The sequence below is a fragment of the Heptranchias perlo genome, chromosome 30, assembly GCF_035084215.1.
Source record: "Heptranchias perlo isolate sHepPer1 chromosome 30, sHepPer1.hap1, whole genome shotgun sequence".
Lineage (NCBI taxonomy): Eukaryota > Metazoa > Chordata > Chondrichthyes > Hexanchiformes > Hexanchidae > Heptranchias > Heptranchias perlo.
In genome coordinates, this window is record NC_090354.1 from 11,726,131 (window position 1) to 11,753,834 (window position 27,704).

General features: G+C 41.7%; 1 protein-coding gene across 1 annotated transcript in view; it reads right to left on the bottom strand.

Moving 5' to 3' along the window:
• Positions 1-7,217: 7,217 nt before the first annotated feature.
• LOC137299907 (serine/threonine-protein kinase 17A-like) overlaps positions 7,218-27,704 on the bottom strand; it is a 53,946-nt gene continuing 33,459 nt past the window's right edge. Inside the window, exons 3-7 of the mRNA XM_067968903.1 lie at positions 20,219-20,363; positions 14,908-15,034; positions 14,404-14,452; positions 13,384-13,563; positions 7,218-11,496 (exon numbers count right to left, since the gene is read on the bottom strand). Coding sequence (XP_067825004.1) covers positions 11,235-11,496; positions 13,384-13,563; positions 14,404-14,452; positions 14,908-15,034; positions 20,219-20,363 — 763 coding nt within the window. The 3' untranslated portion in view covers positions 7,218-11,234. The remainder of the gene's footprint in view (positions 11,497-13,383; positions 13,564-14,403; positions 14,453-14,907; positions 15,035-20,218; positions 20,364-27,704) is intronic.

Here is a 27,704-nt window from a genome sequence, read left to right on the forward strand (position 1 = left end):
GCCAGAACCACCTCCATACTACACTCTGCAATCAGCAGGATTTGTTTGGTGAAGATTGTGCTGGCCACAGCTATGTCTGTGTTGGTAAATATCTCTCAAGCCAAAATATACTTCTTAAGCATTGGTTAGCCTCCCTGCCTATGACTGCCTCATTGCTGATGGCTACCTCATTTTAGATTTGAGGAAAAGAGAGTGGAAGCCATTTAAAAACTCGGTTGCAAACTGTTTAAATAAAGTGCAAGCCTAAACAGGAAAACATTTTCAGTATTTGTCACATCATGTTAGCCCAAGTTACATCCAAGTCTTACATTGTAAAAATAGTAGCCATGATATGGAGATGCCGGTGATGGACTGGGGTGGACAAATGTAAGGAATCTTACAACACCAGGTTATAGTCCAACAAATTTATTTTAAAATCACAAGCTTTCGGAGATTATCCCCTTCGTCAGGTGAATGAGTGACGAAGGGGATAATCTCCGAAAGCTTGTGATTTTAAAATAAATTTGTTGGACCATAACCTGGTGTTGTAAGATTCCTTACAATTGTAAAAATAGAGAGAGGTTCAGAGCTATGTTGTAATTGGAGCAAACCTATGAAAATCAGTGGGTTATATGGGTTGATAAGGAACACAAAGGATTTCTATGGGAAAGTGCTTCTGCTGGAATCCATTGGTGTCTGTTATGGGAGCTATAGAAATATCTTCTCCTTTAATCAAATTTGCAAGTTTAACCCATAAAATTGATATATTTTCAAACACTGCAATGGAAACATTATAAAGTGTCAGCATTCATTATGAGTAACAATTAATTGTTTGTGATGATAGCAATAGTATTAATACACAAAAACAGGAATACAGTACATAAACCAGACTTGCAACATTTGCCTCTCCTTGGGCTCACTTTTAAACTTAAATTGCGGGTGCATTGGGGGCGGGGGAGCTGCGAAAATTGCAAAAATGCAGAGCGGGGTTGGAAGCTGGCTCCAACCCGCCAATTTCCGAGTTCTCCACAGACGCACCTGTGTGTGCGCGTGCTTCCCGAATCCAAAAGTCCCGCCGGTAATTAAAGCCAGCGGAATGATCATTAAGAACCAATTGTACCTCATTGAGGTACTTAAGGTACTCTACATGTGACATATTAGGTAGTTAGAACGATTTTTAACTTACCTGGGCGGCTTTCCAATGACTTCCGATTCACGTCTGGTGAAACCAGGCGTGAAGGGCCGGATCAGGCAAAAATTAAATAAGTAAATTAAATAGAAAACCATTGCACAAAGTTAAAACACAAAATCAACCGACCTTTCCACCCTGCTCCAATGTCCGATGTCTCCCTCTCCGATGTTCCTCTCAGCCCCCGATGTCTCCATCTCCGGTCTCCCCCTCGTCCCCCGATGTCCCTCTCCAATGTCCCTCTCCGCCCCCGATGCCCTCTTCCATCTCCTCCTCTTCCCCCCCTATGTCCCCCCAATCTTCCCCTCTCCCCTCCGATCTTCCCCTCTCCCTCCGATCTTCCCCCCCCCCCAATCTTCTGTTCCAGCGTGGATGATGTCTCGCTCTCTCTTTCTCACCCCCCACCCGCCCCCCGGCGTTGCAGCTCCTGTCGGCAGCCAGCCTGTCAATCAGGCTGGCTGCCGGGTGCGAAACCCGGAAATAACTTTAATCACCATCAATTACATCACGATCGCGCCGGAAAAGGTAAGTTTTTTTTATTCGGGTTTGCCACGCGCACCTCCATCGCGCCCCCCCTCCCCCCCGCTGCCATCCCACCTCTACTCTAATATCGGGGACCATGTGTGTACATGTGTGTCTTTCAGCACATGTCTGTGTGCATGTGTCTCTGTGTGCATGTATGTGTGCAGTCTATTCCTGCCAATTTTCCAGCTATTTGCACAACATGTCAGGCTACTTCTGTGTATAGACCACATACCTTCACACTGGCAGCACGCCCAGTACAGAGCAATTGCTGTCTAATTGCACTTATGTGACATTCCAGCTATATCCAGTTTATTTGCAGTAAATTTTAGGCAATTTCATTCCTCGGGACTCTTATTTTCTTCTGGCTTTTCGTCTCAGTAGATCGCTGAGAGGACAGTCCGGTGACTAGCTCCCAGCCTCTGCTAGTTCCCCTCTGTAGCCAGCTGCACTTAGGTTTGCAGAAGGAGCCCAGGGTGACTTTTACTGTATTTTTTCTGTGGAGAATGGCCAGGTCTTTGCTTGTAATGTTAACACAACTGAGATTGGAAATTAAACATGAAGAGAATTAGGAGCCAACACCACATTCTATTACTTTATGGTACAGTAGTGGGGAGGGGGAGATCTTGAATTTTTTTCCTGACCCCTTTTCAGTTGGTAGGGAGGTAACTTTCTAACTGGTTTCCTAGATTTTCATGGATTCCTACTTTTCTGGCCCCACGCACATTGGTAAAGCATGGTACAGCTGACAACAGACCTATCCTGGGAATGTTAATTCATTGTTTGGTTACAGTGTTGTTGTTACTTGTTTGTAATTTGCTAGGTTTACATTGGCTTTCCTTTTATTTTTTCCTGCACAACCTTTTCAGTGAGCTCTTCAAAAATTAGATGTCTTTTAAGCTTTAAAAAGGAACTCTTTACCCCACAGATGTTTACTATCAAATTCATCAAATCCCAAAGCTATCACCGTTGGAGCAGGTGGGATTGAAGCATGGAAACTCAATGTTGAATTTTGAAGGTAACAGCTATAGATTTTATCAACATCTATTTATCAATTCAAAGTAAACAGAAACTGGATAATAAAGATGTCAATGGAAAGGAAAATCAGATGGCCTATCATGGGCGGCTGATCCACTTCCACCAGTCTCCCGCTCTCTCCAAAGTTGAAAATAACCCCTTCAAAATGCCCACTCCACATGCAACCACTATAGGATAGATCCCAATCCTACTGTCCATCCTTCCTATACCAGCACAAAACTCTCTAGATCAGCTGCTTTAACCTCAATGGGAATGCCCCAATTCACATCAAATATCTGTCACCAGAACCTGAAATCTTCTGGTAAAGTAACAAATTTTCCTTTAGAAATTCTATATTCCAACTGCAGTCATGGTGTTGCTATACATAGTGACCAGAGGAATTATTAACCCATGTACTTTTATTTTAGTAGCTCATTTCGTATTGACCTGTATACACCAACTAGTTGCTTTGATAAATATCAGTATGCTTTATGTTCGGAATTTCCTGCTGTGATTTAATTGGTAAAATTATCCATAAACCATAATATAGTGGCTTCCAGAGAAATGTAACTGCTGCTCATACAATGAAAGAAAAAAAGCAACTGTAATGTACAATGCCAGAATAGCATTGGCTCAGTGGCAGCAGGCACTTCTGAGTGAGAAAGTCATGGGTTCACTCCAGAGACTTGAGCGCATTATCTCAGCTGACACTTCAGTGCAGTACTGAGAGAGTGCTGCACTGTTGGATGTGCTGTCTTTCAGATGAGATGTTAATTTGTCCTCTCAGGTGGACACAAAAGATCCCATGGCACTGTTTGAAGAAGAGCCGAGCAGTCCTCCCAGTGTCCTGGCCAACCAATACCACCAAAAACAGTTAAATTGGTCATTTATCTCATTGTTGTTTGTGGGACCTCACTGTGCACAAATTAGCTGTTGCTTTTTTCTGCATTATGGCAATGGCTAAACATCAAAAATATTTAATTGGCTGTGAAGTGCTTTTGGACGTCCTGTGATTGTGAAAGATGATATATTATTGCAAGTTCTTTCTTTGAGTCAGAGTGAATAGTTTAGGAATTGTATTGTAGCTCTGAGATCATGGAACTTACAGGACACAAGAAGGCCATTCAGCCCACAGTACCTGTGCTGGGTGTTTGCTCTTCAGTCAGAGCTATCTACTCCCATTTTCCTCTCCTTGTGTTCTTTTATATTCTGCCTTTCCAAATACTTACCCAAATCCCTTTTAAATTATGTTATAGTCTGTGGTAAAGCATTCCCTGCTTTAATAATCTTCTATGAAAAATGTTCTTTGAACTTTCCCCTTTGTTCTCCCTGTGGTACTCCTGAACCAGTGGAAACAATTGTTCCCTTTTTACCCTCTCAAAACCTTTCATAATTTTGAAAACCTCTATTAGATCTCCTATAATCTTCACTGTTCCAGCAAAAATCACCACTTTTTCGATGCTTTCTTCATAACTATAACCTTTCATTCCTGGTATCATTCCAATGAAATTGTTCTGTCCACCAATAGTGCAGCTCCCTTTGAGACACCCAATATGGTCAACCTTTCCTGATTCCTTTGACTTTTCCTTGTCAACTCACTGGTGCAAAGACGATATGGTCAACCTTTCCTGATTCCTTTGACTTTTCCTTGTCAACTCACTGGTGCAAAGACATTTACCTGACGAAGGAGGAAGCCTCCGAAAGCTTGTGAATTTAAAATAAAATTGCTGGACTATAACTTGGTGTTGTAAAATTGTTTACAAAAGTGCAAAGAGTAGACAGCAGATGCTCCGAAAAATCACCATATTTTTTTTTATTCGTTCATGGGATGTGGGCATCGCTGGCGAGGCCAGCATTTATTGCCCATCCCTAATTGCCCTTGAGAAGGTGGTGGTGAGCCGCCTTCTTGAACTGCTGCAGTCCGTGTGGTGAAGGTTCTCACACAGTGCTGTTAGGAAGGGAGTTCCAGGATTTTGACCCAGCGACAATGAAGGAACGGCGATATATTTCCAAGTCGGGATGGTGTGTGACTTGGAGGGGAACGTGCAGGTGGTGTTGATCCCATGTACCTGCTGCTCTTGTCCTTCTAGGTGGTAGAGGTCGCAGGTTTGGGATGTGCTGTCGAAGAAGCCTTGGCGAGTTGCTGCAGTGCATCCTGTGGTTGGTACACACTGCAGCCACTGTGCACTGATGGTGAAGGGAGTGAATGTTTAGGGTGGTGGATGGGGTGCCAATCAAGCAGGCTGCTTAGTCCTGTATGGTGTCGAGCTTCTTGAGTGTTGTTGGAGCTGCACTCATCCAGGCAAGTGGAGAGTATTCCATCACACTCTTGACTTGTGCCTTGTAGATGGTGGAAAGGCTTTGGGGAGTCAGGAGGTGAGTCACTCGCAGCAGAATACCCAGCCTCTGACCTGCTCTTGTAGCCACAGTATTTATATGGCTGGTCCAGTGAAGTTTCTGGTCAAAGGTGACCCTCAGGATGTTGATAGTGGGAGATTCGGCGATGGTAATGCCATTGAATGTCAAGGGGAGGTGGTTAGACTCTGCCTTGTTGGAGATGGTCATTGCCAGGCACTTGTCTGGCACGAATGTTACTTGCCACTTATGAGCCCAGGCCTGGATGTTGTCCAGGTCTTGCTGCATGTGGGCTCGGGCTGCTTCATTATTTGAGGTGTTGCGAATGGAACTGAACACTGTGCAATCATCAGCGAACATCCCCATTTCTGACCTTATGATGGAGGGAAGGTCATTGATGAAGCAGCTGAAGATGGTTGGGCCTAGGACACTGCCCTGAGGAATTCCTGCAGCAATGTCCTGGGGCTGAGATGATTGGCCTCCAACAGCCGCTACCATCTTCCTTTGTGCTCGGTATGACTCCAGCCACTGGAGAGTTTACCCGATTCCCATTGATTTCAATTTTACTAGGGCTCCTTGATGCTGCACTCGGTCAAATGCTGCCTTGATATCAAGGGCAGTCACTCTCACCTCACCTCCCGAATTCAGCTCTTTTGTCCATGTTTGGACCAAGGCTGTAATGAGGTCTGGAGTCGAGCGGTCCTGGCTGAACCCAAACTGAGCATCAGTGAGCAGGTTATTGGTAAGTTCCGCTTGATAGAAGATGTCATCGACAGTGCTATCACTTTGCTGATGATTGAGAGTAGACTGATGGGGCAGTAATTGGCCGGATTGGATTTGTCCTGCTTTTTGTGGACAGGACATACCTGGGCAATTTTCCACATTGTCGGGTCGATGTCAGTGTTGTAGCTGTACTGGAACAGCTTGGCTAGAGGCGCAGCTAGTTCTGGAGCACAAGTCTTCAGCACTACAGCCGGGATGTTGTTGGGGCCCATAGCCTTTGCTGTATCCAGTGCACTCAGCCGTTTCTTGATATCACGTGGAGTGAATCGAATTGGCTGAAGACTGGCTTCTGTGATGGTGGGGATATCGGGAGGAGGCCGAGATGGATCATCCACTCGGCACTTCTGGCTGAAGATGGTTGCAAATGCTTCAGCCTTGTCTTTTGCACTCACGTGCTGGACTCCGCCATCATTGAGGATGGGGATGTTTACAGAGCCTCCTCCACCTGTTAGTTGTTTAATTGTCCAACACCATTCACGATTGGATGTGGCAGGACTGCAGAGCTTTGATCTGATCTGTTGGTTGTGGAATCGCTTAGCTCTGTCTATAGCATGTTGCTTCCACTGTTTAGCATGCATGTAGTCCTGAGTTGTAGCTTCACCAGGTTGGCACCTCATTTTTAGGTACGCCTGGTGCTGCTCCTGGCATGCTCTTCTACACTCCTCATTGAACCAGGGTTGATCCCGTGGCTTGTTGGTAATGGTAGAGTGAGGAATATGCCGGGCCATGAGGTTACAGATTGTGGTGGAATACAATTCTGCTGCTGCTGATGGCCCACAGCACCTCATGGATACCCAGTTTTGAGCTGCTAGATCTGTTCTGAATCTATCCCATTTAGCACAGTGGTAGTGGCACACAACACGTTGGATGGTGTCCTCAGTGCGAAGACGGGACTTTGCACTGCGGATACCATCTCCGACCTTACAGACCGTCAACCCGGATTCAATTGGCCATATCATAATTGGGCGTTTCTCAATCACTTTTGAACTGGACAGGGACCGTGCCTGAAATCTTTACTTAAGGTGACTTTGTGACGACGACGACACAGGTCCTTGCGGATAAATACAAACTATGTCCCCCATCGTGAAGAAGTGCTTTTTGACATCACCCCTGAATGGCCTTGCTCTAATTTTAACGTTATGCCCCCTTGTTCTGGACTCTCCCGCCAGAATAAATAGTTTCTCTCTATTTACCCTATCAACTTCTTTAATCATCTTAAACACCTCGATTAGATCACCCCTTAATCTTCTCTATTCAAGGAATACAAGCCTAGTCTATGCAACCTGTCCTCATAATTTAATCCTTTTAGACCCGGTTTCATTCTGAATGGTTTTACAACAGTCAATTTTCAAAAACTGAAAGGGAGCTGACGGACTTGCAATGTTGTTTTATTATTGTAAAAAACAGCACATTACATGGAAAATGTCAAACGGTACCTTTGTCACCAGTTTTGGTGGTCAAGACTATTGCATAAAAGAAATTGTACATTTTACTCTTGTTTATGGAGGTGCTGATAACAAAGTCTGCAGCATTTTAAAGGAAAAATAATTAAAATATGATTATTACAATTCAAAAATCTGGTCCAACAAATGTGTTCTGCAACCAAGGAATTATCAGACATACATACAGCCATCCAGTGGAATTACAGTAGTTAATTGTGAAGTTTATGAGTATTTATCCACCTGATTGCTAATATAACGGTTATGTTCTCTATAAAGCCTGTGCCCATGCCATTGCTTTGTGCACCAAAATGTGACATTTTTACATTACAAAATAAACAAGCTGCAATATTAACATGAAAGTAAGGAATATTTTCACATAATTCCAAACCACTCAAGCAAAGGATCTAATAACCCACAGTTTTGTCCCGCATGTATCAACAGAACAAGCTCCAAACTGTTCCTCCATTTAGTGGTATGAGGAGGTATGAATATGTAAGACTGGCTCATTTTAAGATATGTTTTCTCCTTTCTCAACCTCCCTGCACCATCTGCAGCCAAGAGGGTGGCCACATTTAATTGGCATTGTCTCTTCTCACAATCTTCAGATGTTGTCCCTTTGAGAGACTATTAATAACATGATCTACTTTCTTGTCCTTTGGAAACTGAGGAAATGAGTCTCAGATTTTTTGGTTCTCCTATGACCTTCAAAGATGTTTGAATGTCCAAATGGGTTAACAGTGACACTAAAGTAGAGCAGAGAGAAATTTGCAATGACTGCGTTGTGTTCTTATGAGAACAGAATTAAAATAATATTCTGAAAACGCACAGAAAAGGAGATTGGGATACAGGCTGCTTTGGCATTCATTGGTAATAATCTTCTGTTTGCTATTTTATCATTAATCCATTTAAAATAAACAGGTTAATGACTATTAGAATAGTGAGTGGAGGTGATGTCCTCAACATACATGAAACAAGAGGCATTAGTAAATAACTAACATTTTACCTTAATTAAACGTTGTCAGTTTTTAAAAATTAAAGAACATGGGCTTCTTCCTCCACTTGTCTTGCCAATATGGAAGGATTATTTCTGGACATAAGGCAGATTTCTAGGCGCCTCCTGCCTTTTTTATCCCCCATTGTTTAACAATCAATTAAAATCATCCCATTTTCACAGGACCACTGATTATTGGGGTGTCCTGAATGAAGTATACTTCAAGATTAAACTTCTGTGCTTTGACTTTTTAAAAGCGATTCTGCCCCAAATTTGTATCAGTGCCAGTCAGGCATTGAGGAGTGGCACTAATGCACTGCCGTACTCTTTGTTCTTCTCCCTCAGCGCCACACAGATACATTTTACCAGCTCTGCAGAATGTCTGCTTGCTGATTCGGTGCTCTAGAATATTCAGTTCTTCACCGAAGGGGATGTGATCTGTTGGAAAACACCTAAACTCCTTAGGACTTCTTACTGCATGAAAGGTGCTATACAAATGCATGTTGTTGTTGTTGTGATGCCAGTATTGACATAAGTATTTGTACTGATTAAGCACCAAATTACTTTAAAGCAGGTGCTGCCCACTGAACCTTAGAACAAAATGCGCCCTTAATAGTTCAGCACAGTCTTTTCACCTGGCCAACAGACGCTGAATGAAGAACATGTCTGAATAATTCTTTGATAATTCCATTCAATGACTGAAAATACAATATAATACAAAATTCCATATCGCAATTTCAAAGATCTTCGAACTCTATAATGTACAACAGGAATGTTGAATAAAACAGCTTTTCACTTATGTTGACCAATAGACTTCCTGAAGGCCACATGGCAAAGCCCGCTGTGCAATAGATTCAGTTTTGTAATCGATGTCTCGATACTTCTTGCAGTCCTCAGTTTTTTTTTTGGTCCAAATTAGTCAGGAATGAAAGGGAAAGAAGGAAAGCAGAATTGTGCATTGTTGTGCAGATAACACTGGCTGTTGTAATTTTTGAAAAAAGGTTTTGTTTCATAAAAAGGCAAGATTATGCTCCTCCTTCCACTCCTCCTCTTACTATGTTCATTTTGAATGTGCAAACACGATGGTCAGAATTAGGCCATACCCAGAAGGCACTGCAGTTGACACATCCCCTGGTCCTTGCAGATTAGACCTTGTACAACAGGCCTCAAAAGTGAACCACAGTGCGTCACTAGTTCAATGTTACTTTTCTGACTTGTTCAGTTGTTGGAATGCACGTTCAGTTTACAGTACAGATTCACTGGCCTACATGTGACTTGCTTGTGAATTTCCTTAAATCGTATCAGTGACAAAAATAAAGTGACAGTTTATGTGTCTGCTACATGTGCCGAAAAGGTGCTCTTTCCCTCCTGCCGCCCCTCCCTCCCCCCCCAACCCATGGATTCTTTTCCTCCTAGTGCCAGGTGCTGGGTGATACTGAATGACCTCAAAATCCATGTATCTATTCAGAATTCAAACACCTGAACGTACTTGGTCCCACATTATTTAGATAAGTGTCAAGGCACTGTCATTTTAAAAAATATATATATGTTTCACACAGTCACAGGAGCTCTACGATGCGCGTGCGCATTATTTATAATTGGAGGAAGTGAGTCACTAGTGGGTAATCAAGAGGAATGTCAAATTGCTGTAATAACAACGCTGATATGTTTCTGGAATATTCCTTAGAAAATGACTACATTCTAGTCCCTGACAAAAATCTTTCAATAATGGTTATTTTTAACCATCAGGATACAATAAATAAGAAAAAAAAAAGACACACCTATTCCCTAAACCAAAGAAAGACAATAATATGTGCACTAATGCTCTCTAGACTCTATGTGCCATTATTTCATTGCAGCTTGGCGCATTCCAATGTACAGATTTACAAGGAGATTTGCATAAAATGTCCTGTAGCCACAGAACTACAATTATTATTTAACCTCATTACTTGAATTTTAGACACCAACCTGATCTCCTGGGAATAAAGAGCCATAGCTCAGTATCATAATTGCAGGGTGAAAAAAAGTCAGACCCTATAATAGAACTGAAATGAATGAGAACCAAAGTGGAACTATTTGCTGTACAAAGCATACAAAACTATTTTTGTAAGCCTTCGAAGCAAAAAAAAACGTACCTATTCTCAACATAACAATTTTGGCAATTTTACTGGCAATTTCATTCATCAAACCCAAACTTTTTTTTTTGCTGGACTTCCATTTTTAATTTTTTTTAAGGCTGTTAAATACAGCACTTAATTTCCCTTTCCAATTAGAAATAAGCCAAGTATAAAATTGGCTTTTGGAGGGGTGGGGACATGCTCATCGGCATACTGGAACAAAGAGCGTTCTCCAGTTACATTGCAATGAGAGGCCTCTTCCACTAAATAGCCGAGTTAAACTCAAGTAATGCAAGCTTTTTTTTTGCTTAAAGGAGCAGTGCCAAAGAAAAGTTTTTTTTTTACTGCTGATTGACATTACCTTGCTGCCAACAAACAGAAAAAAGGACAACCCAACAGCAATAGATGAATTTAAGATTGTCACCTCAATAACATTCTACATTTTCCTCTCTGACACAAATCTTTCCATGTTGCTTGTTTCAACCATCACAAAATTTATCTTGTATTGCTAAATAATGAGACGACACAGAATTTACATGTTTGATTAGCAAAGCTGCTGTCGTTTTAACCAGGTTTTTCCGTACCAATCTCTCAGCTCTATCACTAGGCTTAAGAGGGCACTATTTCCCCAGAACAAGACTGTACTTTTCTCTTTTAAACTTGTGCTCAATTCAGGCCATTCGCTCTATATTACACCAGGCTGATGCCTAATAAAAAGTTAATTGCCCTAAGTAATGAAAGCCTGCAGAGCATTCAGCCATATGGCACTCCGAGCAACAAACAAACGCAGTGCTCTGTGTAGCTAGTTTGAAGCCAGTGTACTTGCAGTCCAGTATATATTAAGCACTCAGAAAATCTCGCAACGTTGTGAAAGGCTCCTCGAATTTGAACTGTTTGTGCACTGCCGTTCGCTCAATCTCAATGTTCTTGTCCAACTGCCTACACAGCGTGTAGGAAGCCATTAGCACCAGTTCCTCTGAATCAGGGCTGTTCTGTTCGGACTCAGACTGCTCCTCCTCGGACTCGGTTATGGGTTTTGGCACTTCTAGGTTGGAGGAAAGCCACGGGTGGTCTAAACACTGTTCTGCCTTTGCTCTTTTCCTTTAATAAGAAAAAAGAGAATTATTACAGCTACTGTTGCACTCCAAATATTTTATTATTTTTAACTTTTTGTTCCTTAACTGTAATCATATTTACCAGAAACATAAATCCTTGACTGTGATTTCCATAATCAATTTGAACGCATACATTGGGATTTAATTTACTAAAGATCTGCTAACAGTTAAGGTGCAAGGACTTTGAGATTATGCTGTGTGAAGATTACAGTGTGAATATTAATGCATGTGTATGACATTCTTTTGTTTGCTGTTTTAATGGAGGCGTTTCTCTGAATCAGCAGAGTGGGCGAAGAAATTTCATACAAATGTGTTAAGCACTCACAACATAATTTCACAGCTAATGTTTGTTTAAAGGATATTTCCCTTTTTAATCGACGTCCTGTTAAAATGTTGAGCTGATTTTTTTTTGCATTGTTATGAACTTTGATGAATTTTGCACAGAGAAATACCAGTTAAAGAAATTTCTACCAATGAGACATCACAAAGATAAAAATAACATCTTCATTCAGAAAAATCTACAAATATACTCATTAATTCTTTTCAATTGCAACACAGAATTACAATAGGCCATCAGGCCATTTGGCCTAACCAGTCCATGCTTGTGTTTATCCTCCATGTGAGCAGTTGTGCTAATCCCATGTGTCCACTTGTAAAACCGTTAAGTGGCACCTAAATTTGAATTAGGGTCCTCTTGATATAGCAGCCAATGAGCTACACTCCACTTAAAGGCACCAAGCACTGCCCATAAGAGTGAGACTGGGCACCCAATTCTAGGGTGGTGAAATACATGTGCAAAGTGGGCACATGGTTTTGAACCAGAGACCTTGTAATCTGCAGTCAAATGCTCTGCAACTGAGTTATACCCACTTGTACAGTACATCCGCTACAAACATGTCTCCCAGCCAGCAATATGATGTGATAAACATCTTTGTCTGCGAGCCTGACCCTAACGCAACTGTGAACTTATCAGTGGCCAGTTATCCAGTCAGATGCACTTAGGGCAAAATTTATCATACTCAATGCTAAGGATGATATCTGGGATACAGACACAAGAAGGGTTCATACATAGTACAGAAACTAATTGATTTTGGAATCACTATCCCCCGTAATCTCTCTCCCTTGCAGATACTTTTTGACATGAGAATCGAGAAAGTGGCAAATGTGGAATCTTTAAGCACAAGGGACAAAATATGAGGTCGAGTTCCAGATGAACTAATTTTCCAAAAAAAAAAGACATTTATAGTAATGAGCAGTTCAGGACTGATGGGAGATTGGAAAACATTTTCCATTACTCAGGCTTGTCAGTCATTGGACATCTAAATGCAGCTAGGAGTAGATCGAAGATCCTAATCCATTGAATAACTTAGACTGCCTCTTCCATGCTATACATTGGGTGAAGAAGACCAGTGGTCTTCACGGTCTGGTTTCTGCTTCTGTGTTGGACTCTTTGTGCACATGGCTGATGCAGTTGATTCAGCTAGGTACCTATATTATGAAATAATTTGGTTGGGCAATAGTTGTTTCGAATAATAGTGGGCGCAAGGTCACTATTCTGAAGTACTGTTCAGCAACAGTATCGTGAATTCCCAGTGATAGATGGTCATAGAAGGAAAGTCTTTCTCCCTTTGAATTTCTTTTTTTGTTTCATTCCTTTCGCTACTTTCTTCCTCCCTTCTATGGCTTAGGTATCTAAACAAGTATGATTTATGTATAATCTCATGCACTGATAATGTGAATAGATAGAACCCATAGGGAATCTGGTACTTTCCTGGTTGGGGTTCTTTGTTTTGCTGTGTCTTTTTAACACAATAATATTTTAATTACTGGTTAATAACTAAGATGGTTACTCACAAGAGAATTAAAATCTTACCTCGGATCCTTAATTAGAAGAGTCTGAATGAAATCTAAAGCCAAGTCGGAGATGCCTTCAAAGATGTCTTCAGAGTACTCAATGTCCACTTTGGAAATATTGAGATACGTGGATTGCTTGTCATCTCCAAGGAAAGGCGAAATGCCTGTCAGCATTACATAGATCAACACCCCGATACTCCTGGAAAAAATAAAGCAAAGGAAAACAGGATTTATGTAATTGTTATTCTACACCTGAATGTGAACCAAACCTCAATGACAATGCCATGGACCGCAATAATACTAGTCTCTCCAATGCAGGGAGCGGGAGGAATAAATATTTCAACAACGCAATTGACATTCATAAAGGGTGCATTTACACTGCAAGTTTAATTTTGGTGTGAAGTGATTTCCACTTGGCTCCAATGCTAAATTTGCAGTGTAAATCCAAAGTTAAGTGGAAACCCTGAAGAAATGGCAGGAACAGGTGTTTTAGCCATTTCTCCAGTCGTTCCACCCAACTTCCTCCAAGGTTATGGCAGGAAATCGGAGGAAAAGAGCGGAAATTCCGGGCTAAACTGTATTGGAATCTTTTGAATGACGCGATTCCTTGGCGAGGAGCTTGCAGACAGCGCTGGTCAAGAAATCGTGGGCTTGCAGTTTTTGATTTTCCATCAAGTGCTTTGAAGCATTTTGAGGCAAGTTTGTACCACAATCTTGTTTATTGAGTGGTTCTACTGAGACACAAGAGCAATTCCAAAATGCTCCACAACATCACAGGAAGCAAATACAATTCATAAAAAATATTTTGGTGCAGAAATGTTGCCCCAACCCTCCAAAGGATTTATTCCATATTTCACTTATCGTAAGATAAATTTTTAAGGCGTAGCTTTCAGATTTTACTTTTTAGGCGGGAAGCTTCACCTGTTGGTCATGCATATCAGAATACTAGGCATGCCTTGCACATGATTTTCCAATATGCACCACTGGCAGAAAATTACCCCCAAAATCTTGTTACCGACACTGCAAAATGTACACTTACCACATATCTGTCGCTGTGGTGATTGCTTCGTAATTTAATATTTCAGGAGCTAGTGGAATTAAAAAGAAAAAAAAAATTAGATACCCTGAAAGTTTGTTCCGTGCTTGTCTCCTGAGCAGAGATCACTAACCATTTAACTACACATTATAAAGTGGTTTCACCCTCAGCACAGCATGGTTCCGATTTAGAGGCAATTTTATTTTCAGGTTTAATGTTCCAACTACTGTGAAATTTGGAGTATAAGACACACTGTCACACACGTTTGATGTCTTTTAGGCAAGCGATTTACAAGCTGATGCAATTTGTATGCTATGCTTTATGGTAATTCTGAATTATCACCGAATTCATTGAAAAATTAAAAAATGCTTTGAAAGATATTCTACCTAGATCATCAAAAGAAAAATCAGTATGCCAGCCATGTATCATTGTAATATTGGTTCTTAAAATACACTTTTGTGGACTGGGAAGAGTCCTGTGAACAAAATGTTGCAGCCTGGCTCTTACCTACATACTCTGGAGTACCCGTGATTTCCTTAATCTCTTCTACACTGTCCATTCTCCTAGAAAGCCCGAAGTCAACGATCCGGATATTGCCCAGTGGATTGCAGCTGGTCAGCAAAATGTTCTGTGGCTGAGGGAAGAAAAAGAACAGAAATAGAGCTTTAATACATTGTTCACTGCTGTTCAGGCTTGGAACCCAAACACTGTCAAGTACATAGAATACATGCTTGTTAAATGCACCACTGATCTTCCACGATATCACATATAGTGTAAACCCCATGTACACAGATGTAAATGTCATAATCATGACTTTACAATGAAAAAGGTTGCTTGCAAGTAATAAAACCTGTATGACTTATACACCAGGTTTTATAGCATTTATTAGGAATACACATGCAAAAGAAATCTTTCTTTCTTTATTTGCTCTTGGGATGTAGATGAGACTAGTAAAGTTGCAATTATTGCCCATCCCTAGTTACTCTGGATTGTTTTTACAGCAGGATAGCTTGCCTGACCACTTCAGAGGGCATTAAGAGTCAATCACAAAGTGTGGACCAGAGTCGCATGTAGGCCAGATAGGTGGGGCTGTCACGTTCTCTTCCCTGTAGAACATTAATGAGTCAGTTGGGTTTTTTACAACAATTCAGCAGCTTTTTATAGTCATTTTTCTTCTGGTGCTAGCCCACAAAATAGAATCATACAGCACAGAAGGAGGCCATTCGGCCCACCGTGCCTCTGTCGGCTCTTTGAAAGAGCTATCCAATTAGTTCCACTCCCCTGCTCTTTCCCCATGGCCCTGTAAATTTTTTCTTTTCAAGTATTTATCCAATTCCTTTTTGAAAATTACTGTTAAAATGGTGCAAATGGTATGTTGGCCTTTATTGCGAGGGGGTTGGAGTACAAGAGTAAGGAAGTCTTGCTGCAATTGTACAGAGCTTTGGTAAAACCACACCTGGAATACTGTGTGCACTTTTGGTCTCCTTACATAAGGAAGGATATACTTGCCTTAGAGGCGGTGCAATGAAGGTTCACTAGATTGATTCCTGGGATGAGAGGGTTGTCCTATGAGGAAAGATTGAGTAGATTGGGCCTATACTGTCTGAAGTTTAGAAGGATGAGAGGTGTTCTCATTGGAACATACAAGATTCTAAGCAGGCTTGACAGGGTAGATGCTGAGAGGATGTTTCTCCTGGCTGGAGAGTCTAGAACTAGGGGACATAGCCTCAGGATAAGGGGTCAGACATTTAGGACTGGGATAAGGAGGAATTTCTTCATTTAGAGGGTCGTGATATTTTGAATTCTCTACCCCAAAGAGCTGTAAATGCTCGGTCACTGAGTATATTAAAGACTGAGATTGATAGATTTTTGGGCTCGGAGGGAATCAAGGGATATTGGCATAGGGCGGGAAAGTGGAGTTGAGGTACAAGATCAGCCATGATCTTATGAATGGTGGAGCAGGCTCGAGGGGCTGTATGGCCTACTCCTGCTCCTATTTCTTATGATCTTATGTTGAATCTGCTTCCACCACCCTTTCAGGCAGTGAATTCTAGATCATAGCAACTCGCTGCTTAAAAAATATTCTCTTCATCTCCCCTCTGGTTCTTTTACCAGATTTACAGAATCGAATTTCACAACTTGCCCTTATGAGATTTGAGATCTGGGTTGCCAGTCCAGTACCATAATCACTACAATGTCACAGGCATCATAACAAAAGAGCTTCAGTACAAAAATTGAAAAAGTGATTTTATATTTACAAATAGGACAGTAAAAGAATGCGTAGAGTGCTGGACACTGATTGAACCGAATAGTGTAAAAGCAATGACGACAAAGGGGTTTGTGGACTACAAACTTGATGCATATGGACACTTATTTTTGTTTAAAGGGGCACAGTCCTCATGGACAAAATGTTTTGAATTTTTTATTTGTTTACAAACTCACAATATGATGTAAGTTTTACTGGAAATAAACGTCTGCCACTCATTTATTATGTTATCATAAGCAAAACGATCAACAGCGCTTTTGAATCTTCTCCCTCCCGTAACAACCAAACGATGCCCCTTTAATGTTGCTATGATCTGGAATGCTCTGCCTGAAAAGGTGGGGGAAGCAGGTTCAATAGTAACTTTCAAAAGGGAATTGGATAAATACTTGAAAAGGAAAAATTTGCAGGGCTATGGGGAAAGAGCAGGTGGGGGGGGGGGTGAGACTAATTGGATAGTTCTTTCAAACAGCCAGCACAGGCACGATGGGCCGAATGGCCTCCTTCTGTGCTGTATGATTCTAATTTGTGGGCTAGCACGAGAAGAAAAATGACTATAAATGGAAATAAATAATGGAAAATGTTAGTTACACAGGGTAATGCATCTCTGCGTCTACAGGATATGGAAATGCTTATTAGATCATCTTCCCAAAGCCACTGACAATTTCTTGGGTCTTTCCACATGATGTTGCACTGTGCTGAAGTGCACCATAAAGTAGTTCTGATTTAAATTAGCCTTTGTCTAATCTGTGCTGACTGGACTCTATTCTCACCTGGGGCAATGGTGCTGCAGACTCAACATGTGGTACTAATGTTCACAATGGATTCATCAAAACCGGTCACAGCTGACTGTTTCTGGCGCTTTCCTATTAATTTTGTAAATGTTTAACAAATTAACAGTGCGCTTTTATTTTCATAGGGCTTATAGTCTGGTTCATTGCAGTGAGCTTTTGACCGTCCAGATGTTAAAACATCACACAGGACTGCCCTTAACTGTTTAATTCAGAGGTCTTCTTACCAAAATACTGTCTTTCTCCATTTCTGCTCTTCCACACCTACTTTTATATCCAAGACTTGTGCGTTACACCGACTGTACGTAGACCTCGTACAGTATCCATGTGTAGTGCAATGCTATTTCTACACTAATTTATAGCTCACACTACTCAGCATGCATCAAGCCCGATAAAAGGACACTTGAGAGCTGCCACATGATAAAACTCACAGATACCGTGGAAAATCTTCAGTTTGATGGGCCAAAGTAATTTATTAATTTAACTAAGAGCTCACTTGTAATAGAGCACTGGGATTGAAATGCTGTCTGTTGTGATTTCCCCCTCTGATGTGGCGAGACCATAACATCCCCTACAATTCCCCCAGTGGCCTAACTAATTTATCCGATGAGTAATTGAGCTACACAGGCCGGGAAAGTCTCAGGTTTGATCTCCAATCTGTGCTGAGTAAGGTGATCGCAGCTAGGGCAGCGATTGGTCTTAAGTCCTCTGGGCTAGACGTAATTTCTATAATTTCAAAACCATTACAATATGTCTGTCTATATATGTGCAGCTCGTTATATATCAGCTTTCACTGTCAGCAGATAGTTGGATGGTCATACGAATGGACGGGAACTCAGTGGAAAAGGTCCCCGACCCATTTTCCGCCCACATCCGTCCCAGTTCTGACAAAAGAAAAATCAGAAGAGACTCAGAAAAACTAGGCTTGAGTCTTCTATAAGCGGTATTTTCCGTCATTGTGTCATATCAATGCTGGGTGCAAGAAATGCTTGTTCATCCAGCATTGTTATCTGGGATGGGAGGATTTAAATTTTAAGTGCCCAAAAAGAAAATGCAATCAATCGGAGAGTGAGCCTTTTTGTAAAATAAATTAAAAATCTTCAACCAGCAGACAGAGGCTGTGTTCACAGTGCACTGCAGCAGGTCCTGGAAGCCTTTCGTGGCCATTCCCCATCCCCTCCACTTGAAGGCCCTGGCAGATAACTAAATGGAACAATACATCTGTTACATTTACCTCTTATAGTGAAAGTTAGAGCTTCAACCTACAGGTGTTTAGATTTACTGCCATTAAGCTTTGGGATGTGCCTGAATGCTAACCCAGACCTCCAGTCGTACAGTTTATCATTTCTTCCACACACCGATTGAATCTTTGGTTTTCCGTTTTAAGAAAAGGTGTTCATTCCAGTTCCAGCTGCAGGTAATAGCCAAGATCTGGACAAGACACAGACCTGAATCTGACCTTCCAGTTCATCAGATATCTGTGAAGTTGAGCTATATGGGCTCGATTTTTCTCCCAGTCTAGCCCAATGCTGTTTGCTCTGACTGAAGATGAATTTGCTCCTTTCTGTTTTCATCAGACTGTCAGTCAGTACAAATAGAAAAAGATGGCTCACAGTATAGTGAAACTCCTAATATAAATGAAACTCCAGGTATGCTGTCATATAAAAAATAATAAATAGCATGGAATTCCAATAATGAGCCAAGAGAAAAAGACATTGGTCTATTATTGCCTTCCCCATGTGTTTCATCCATACTGTTTGCACTTGTTCTATCAGTTACTAAGCCTTTACCACTAAAAAAACAAGGAATCAGCAGGTATTTACAATCTGGCAAGTGTCCCATGGAAATTCAGAGAAATCCCCAATCCACTTAGCCACAGACATGAGCAGACAGCAATCCTGTCAAGTTACAGAGCCAAATCGGTGTCTGATCTATAAACTTTTCCTACAGTGTCACTAGGGAGTTTAAATCTATCCATTAAGAACATGTACAAGCAGGTACACTATATGAATTCTCAATTGCGACACACAAGTAACCTGTCCCATGGTGTGAAGTTCTCAGCTGACATCCAAATAGTGATATTAGGAAAACCCAACAATGTCACGCCATGGGACAGATCTTCCTCTTTAGCGTTTGAGCGTAAAGTTTCACATTAGTGGAACGCATATAGGAAAATCAGGTGGGAAAGATTATGCACACACACACACACACACCCCTTCAGTCAGGATGCTACTTGGAACGCTCCATGACTTGATGTAGATCAGTCCCTCCGCTTCTTCCTACAGGCTGAGATGAAGCACCCTGCTGGAGTGCTTTGTTTTGTCTAGTCGCACAGTGACAAGGGCAGAACTGGAGCTTAAACCTATGACCAACTGGTTGGGAGCAAGTGGTCTTACTGCTTGACCTATTTAATTCATCCATTAGTATGCACCGGAAGGTCTGCAGGGCTATATAAACTCTCAAAATCCTGATAAATCTTAGATGTATACTAAGAATCAAACCTACAAAAGACTCCCTCAACATTGCCTTAATTTCAGCAGCCTTGAAACTTTTTTAAATGAATTAGCGCCTCCATTTAAACAGCAGAGGAAGGAATTGCACATAACCATTTGTATAATTGCATCTTCTGGCGTAATTTCCACAGGCAACAATTTTATTCAAATCAAAGAATCAGTGTTTGTGTTTTCTGGTTATTCAGGACTGGCTGCAATAAACCCTGAACTTGGAACAATTTGAGCTCAAATTTGCTGAAGAATAACCTTACCTTTATGTCTAGGTGCACTATATTATTCCCATGCAAAAAAGCAACTCCATCTAGGATCTGACGTACAAGGCGGATGACATCTTTCTCTTTAAAGGCCTCATCTTTATCAGCAACACATTGGTTAAAGATCTCTCCACCTGCAGCACTGTAAGTGGGAAAAGTAATCATTAATATCGAACTTAATGGATGAACAAAACAAGATCTACAGTTTTGAAAACATCAGGGGCATCTTTCGTAACTGTCTTCCCTCCCCCAAGACACTCAAAATTCCTGATGTAACATACAGATATTGAAATGCTTTGATGGTTGATGTCAACTTAATGTCCGTACTGAATGTTTATCTTTTGTCAAGCTACTCTTTTAATGAGCAGAATATCACAGTACTGGTGAACTTGGCAAAGGAGTTATTGTTTTCTCCTCCTAGGCTTGAGAAGGAACTTGAACTCTGGGTTGCTTCGCATGACCAGTTATACCTCAAACAACAAGTGCCTACTGTTTGTGATATTAGCACACAATCATTTAGTGTGTTTGCATGATATTTCTCTGTTCACTATTTAAACCCGTTAAAGTCACAGACAGAGGAATGCCATACAAACATGCTAAATGTCCATAAGCTAGTATCACAAACTGTAAATTCTAGACTTAGATGTTTTAGTACACAGCACATTCAGTTGGATAACAAAGGTATGCTTCATATTGTCAATGGAAAACAAGTCACACCCTGCATTTTGAACAACTGTTGATGTGGAAAAACTACTGTCACACCGTACACTCTCCATGATGTTAGATCTTCCATTTAAGGAAAAGACGGGTCATCATGAATAGTTACCCGCCACCTTGTGATTACTGGATGGGGCAAGGTTATATTTATAAAATAATTGAAAAGTTTTTCTACATTAGAAGCACTACATAAATGCAAGTTGTTGTTGTGGAATTCTTTTCTATCGAAGTATTAAACCGCTGTGTCGATGTGGAATGGCTAAATGTATCTTTCCAGCCCATCATCTTGGGATTAGCTGGTTTTCCTCCCCATTGATACACAGGACAATTGACCAACTTTGAAAAAATAACTGAAGGCTAAAAATACATTCGAGCATTTACTCTTTTGATTTAATATCACAGTGACATCAAATGCTTTCTGAAAAACAGGGTTTGAATGACCCACTACAGTGCTGGCTGGATAGCAAGAGAATTAATGGATTGTTTAATTTACCAGTAATTAAGATTAGTAACCGATTTAATTCAGTTTATTGGTACTGCCCTGAAGTGGTGTCTTAGCTTCTGTCCAATTTTCTGCTTTACTTGACTTACTGACCAAGTATTGTAAAAAAAAAAGACATTTGCAGATTTGCTGCTTTCTTCTTAGGAGCTCTCTTCTATTTCACTTGCACTGACAGAACCTGCCCCAATACACTAAATGCAGGAGATCTTCTGGTGTTTTGATTACCATCTGGCCAACAAGTTAACATTAGAACTATGTGGCTGAAGGCACATTAGATTTGGGACTTAAGTTAAGCATTCAAAAATATTTCCTGCAAAAATCAAAAAAAAAGGATATTTTCATGGAAACATCAAAACAAGAAAAAAATGAGCTGATTTTGTTTTGATTGTAGAGCCGATTGTGGCCTAAAGGAATTGCTTGGCAGCTACTACAGGAATGAAAAAAGCTCTCCAGGATTAGTGTAATAACAGGTAATTATACGCATGCCTTGTTGAAGAAATCAAGGGTTTGTTTTGCTAATGCGTGGCATGGTCAAAAAAGGCAATGTCCCACTTCATTAGTAAATTTTAATCCATTTTTCTAGTAGGAGAAAGAATGTGTCTGCACTTAGAACTTCTTATCAGAACCCAGGAGTTCTACAGCAGTTTAGAAATGCTAAAGTTTAGTGGCAATGATAGGTATCTGAATAATGCATCCCTGTTGTTGACAGTGGTTTTGGCTTTATTCTCCAGAAGCTTAGACTTGGTACATCAGTGCTTTGTCTATTCATATCCTGGGAAAGGCATAGTCAGAAACGGACTGTATCAAATTTTCATCTTGCTTCTCTATAAACTAACCACTTCAGTTATTTTTAAAGTAGTAGAATTTGCTAGAATGACCCTGTTGTCCAGAATTTAATTAATATGTCTGCAGCATTACGTATCTAGTAAGTAGAAAAGATTCCATCCAGATTAACCACCCAAAGCAACTTATGGCACTGTACCATTAGAAACCAACTGGTGCACACTTACTGGGGTTCGGGTAACAGTTTGGGTCCACCAAGCAACTGAAATAACATTATAGTTTATGAATCTGGAAATCAATCACCGTAGTAACTATAAGCTAAGTGCATGATGGGAACTGGCATGGCTCACCGGTGCATCTGGCTTCTGTTTCAATAACACAGTGGGTGGAGAGGGCAGGTGGAATCCACATTGTCTTAGGGACTAAGGGCTAGAAATTGGGCCATGTAGCGCCCAATGTTTCAGCACTACGCGGCCTCCTGAAGTGCCAAGATGGCGCCTTGACTGCACACGCACGTTTCCAGCATGACGTGCGCCGGACGCCATCTTGGTATAGGTATTACCGAACCCCGGCTGCATGTAAAGTAAAGAGAAAATGGATATAATCAGTGTGTGACGCTGATTTAAAGTGGTAGAGACCATTTTGGAATTTAACGCTCAACTCAATGCACAGTCTTAACCACGACCATCTGAACATGTCTTAAAGTGCCTGGAGGACCCACCACCAGCGCTATTTAAAGGGACCATGCAGGATTTACAGATTAGTGGCTGGATTATTGCTTCTGGCTGCTGAGACATTTGTAACTGTTTTTGGAGATCTCCTATACTTGAATATTAGGACTAGGGGACATAGCCTAACATTTAGAGCCAGGACGTACAGGAGTGAAGGTAGGAAATGCTGCTACACACAAAGGATGGGAGAACGCTCTTCTGCAAATGGCAGATGATGCTAGCCCAATTGTGAGTTCCATATCTGAGATTGATAGGTTTCTATAAACCAAGGGTATTAAGGGATATGGGGCTAAGGCAGGTATATGGAGTTAGATCAAAGGTCCACCATGATCTCATTGAATGGCAGAACAGGCTCGAGGGGCTAAATGCCACTGCCACTTGCCGCCCCCTGATATGTACCACCTTCTCCTGCAAGAAAGCGGGACGTGTGTCTGGGTGATGTGCTTGTCATGGTTGAATAGCTGCCAGTTTGTGTGGCCTGTGAGTTGTGGGTGTGCAGCTTGCAACAGTGGTAATGTGTAAGGGTAAGAGGAAGCATCTGATTGGCAGAGTTGAGTACTGATGGAAAGAGTTTGTTGCTATGTAGGTGATGGGGGTGTAGTGTGTGGAGCAGTGGATGCGGCTAGTGGTGCAGTTGGTAGGAGACGCCACTTGACAGTTGACCTCACTCACCTTGACCACTCGTGTCAAAACATTGAACCTCTTCCTGCACTGCATCCATGTTCATGGTGCTGTGAGCCTGGCATTGACTTCGTCCCCCACTGCCTTTTGGGCATATGTCTGAAGGGCCTCTTCCACCCCCACCCCCACCCCCACCGCGGATATAAGATGTCCCTCCTTCTATCCACTTCTTGCACCAAGGTCTCTAGTGCGTCAGCAGAGAACCTTGGTGCACGCTCTCTCGCAGACCTGGTACAAACACAGATCAGCAGATTGGTGAGGTCTGCCATGCAGATTGGAGGATGTGGGATTTATTTGTGCGCAACCTTTATTCAATGTTTTAACATAACTCATCAGTTAGTAAACATAGGGATGGGACCTGCGTCTGGTGTTTTACGTGTGCGATGTCTGATCTCCGTTCAGACTCCGTGCAGACAGCAGACTATTATTTTCAGTAACTAACAGGTACCAGCTACCTTTAAAAGATTTTAAGAGACAGCCTGCCTTTAAGAAATTGGGGCTCCCCCTGCTGGAAAGTGTGAATTACATTGAATCCTTGTGTCTACGCTGATTTCCAAAGCTGCTTGAAGGTAAGAGTCAGGCTGGACGAAAGTCTCGTCCTGCCTGTGCCGGGGCCATCGGGCGCGGGTTAATACCAGATCGCGTTACCCACGCCCAATAATAGGCCTTCTCCAATTCTTTTTTTCCCCCCCTAAGAGTTCTCAATCAACCCACTATGCTAAAAATGACAAGTGTCACCAATGGAACATTTTTTAATAAATTAAACTGCCACTAAATTTAACATCCTTTTCTTCTTTTTGGTCTCTCTGTTGATTGCTTTTCCTTAAACAGCGAGCTCTGATCAAGGCAACTGGCTTGGAGAATTACAGAGCCTGATGGTATGAGAGAGCAGAAGTGACATTATTAACGGGACCTGAACCACCCAAGGTTCAAAAACTGTATCTGATAATCTGTTAATTCAATTCGATTTGTAGTGAACCCATTTCTGTCCAAGAATAATAACCTGAATAACTAGCACAGTCATTTATTTTATGGACAGGATACAAGAAAAGCCTGTTCTCTGCTGGTTGATAATCTCTCCCTCACCTTGAGCCTCTTGCCTCTCTCTCTTTCTCTCTGACTATTGCAACCTTTCTTGCTTTTCTTCATTTTATCAATACTACTGTGCTCTGTCCTTCTCTGAATTTTCCTCTCTTGCTTCTTCTAAGCTACAAATATGCCCTTGACATCAGGACAGCATATGACCGAATGTGGCACCAACGAGCCCTAGTAAATTTGAAGTCAATGGGAATCAGGGGGAAAAGTCATACCTAGCACAAAGGAAGATGGTAGATGAGGCCAATCATCTCAGCCCCAGGACACTGCTGCAGGAGTTCCTCAGGGCAGTGTCCTAGGCCCAACCATCTTCAGCTGCTTCATAAATAACCTTCCCTCCATCATAAGGTCAGAAATGGGGATGTTCGCTGATGATTGCACAGTGTTCAGTTCCATACGCAACCCCTCAGATAATGAAGCAGTCCATGCCTGCATGCAGCGAGACGTGGACAACATCCAGGCTTGGGCTCATAAGTGGCAAGTAACATTCGCTCCAGACAAGTGCCAGGCAATGACCATCTCCAACAAGAGAGAGTCTAATCACCTCCCCTTGACATTCAATGGCATTACCATCGCCGAATCCCCCACCATCAACATCCTGGGAGTCACCATTGACCAGAAACTTAACTGGACCAGCCACATAAATACTGTGGCTACAAGAGCAGGCTGGGTATTCTGCGGCGAGTGACTCACCTCCTGACTCCCCAAAGCCTTTCCACCATCTACAAGGCACAAGTCAGGAGTGTGATGGAATACTCTCCACTTGCCTGGATGAGTGCAGCTCCAACAATACTCAAGAAGCTCAACACCATCCAGGACAAGGCAGCCCGCTTGATTGGCACCCCATCCACCACCCTAAACATTCACTCCCTTCACCACCGGCGCACTGTGGCTGCAGTGTGTACCATCCAAAGGATTCACTGCAGCAACTCGCCAAGGCTTCTTTGGCAGCATCTCCTAAATCCGCGACCTCTACCACCTAGAAGGACAAGGGCAGCAGGCACATGGGAACACCACCACCTGCACGTTCTCCTCCAAGTCTCACACCATCCCAACTTGGAAATATATCGCCATTCCTTCATCGTCGCTGGGTCAAAATCCTGGAACTCCCTTCCTAACAGCACAGTGGGAGAACCTTCACCACACGGACTGCAGCGGTTCAAGAAGGCGGCTCACCACCACCTTCTCAAGGGCAATTAGGGATGGGCAATAAATGCTGGCCTTGCCAGCGACGCACACATCCCATGAACGAATATAAGAAAAAACCCTACATGGTCCTCCTCCTCTCCACATCCTCATTAATCACTACTTCCTGATTTACCTTATCTTTTATTTTATTTCAAGCTTGGTGATATCCTTGCACTATGGGCCTTGCTAACTTGAACTCATCATCTGTTCTGTCCCTCTCTTGAAGGGAGGGGTGTTTCACTTTTGCCTGGGGATACTTCCTGATGGATTGGCTAAGATCTGTGTCTTAACACTGCATGGTGCAGTGCACAAGTACCCCAACATGAAATTCTTTCAGAACAACTCCATTTACTTTCCAGTTTCAGATTCTTTACATAAAAGGGAGTAGCTCCCCAAGGAAATTGGCCTAAATTGAAGGAAAATACCACAAAGTGCTTGTATTGAGGAAGAATAACAAACTTTAAGGAAAAAAAGTAGTGTTAATTATAGTTCAAGAAAACAGTTTTCATAAATTATTTCAACCGGATAAAGTTGCACCCAATATAAAATTCGGTTGCCTACCATAGAAAAATCTAAGGCTCCAACCATCTTTAGCTCCTATTGTTCTTGGCTGTGGTTTCTGCACAGATATAACTTAACCTGAAATACAGGCTTTAGTTTGTGCAGGGTATTAAAGGTTACAACTCTGCCACTAAGCTGATTTATGTAGGATTTTTACCTAAGACAGAATTCCCCAAACATTTCATTGGTTGATATGTTGACATCTTTGTTGGCTCAGGATTGTACATTCTGTGGTATTGAGGGCATCTGCCTGTTTTATACTGTTAGCTTCAGTTACAACCAGTTTGTGCTTAGAAGGTTTCTTGATGTCTTGTACTGTCTCTGACAAAGGTTTCATGGGCCATGTGATTCTACAGCCACCTAAATATTCCAGAGACCTTTCTTAGGGAGAGACTTATGCAATTTTCAAAAGGCTGCAAAAACTCATAGTAGTTGGAATGCAGTTTAAGTCGAGCAAACACAAACTATAGATTTCTCTTTTACCTACTCAGCAGGAAACTAATCTTAGTTCCAATGGCTCTGAAATTATACTGTGGGGTTGCTAGTAGTAATTGGTAATGCATTAATTCAAAATTCTTCTTTCTGCTATTTAATGGAGGCGTTCACCCATTCATTTTAAATAGATTAACACTTCCACCAAATACCAGAGAGGGTCTTCAGACGAACATGTTATGTGTTTGTACACGGTCATCCCACAGCATAATTTCAAGGCCAATAAGGCATGAGCACCTTTCTCATTGGGAGAATTTTGCTTGTTCTCAGCTGGCCTACTAGCTGGAGTCCTGCAAGCCAATGACTCCATGCAAAGTAAGAATCAACAAGACCAGTTTCTGCTTCACAAAATTGCACTAATTACCGATTCACAGTTGCTGTCAGCGCAACTCTGCAAAGTGCTGGTGGCTCAGAAAAACAAACATTGCGGATTAACTAAAAATGGTTCTTACTAAAATGGTTGTTTTTTTTCCCCTCCTTCTATCTGGCTATAAACTGTCAACAATGCCAGAAACAATAGGAAGGCCAATTTCGAAGACTAGAATGTTTCCAAGATAAATACAGGTGAGTGAGGCCATTTGGCCCATCTTAGCTTATCCATCCAGAAAAATAAACTTACTGGCCTCCTCCCTCCCATCATGTTATCAAATCAGATTCTGAATGAAGATTTTTGCCTTCACTACCCTGTCTGGAAGACTGTTCCGAATCTTGATCACTCTTTGCATGAAGAAGT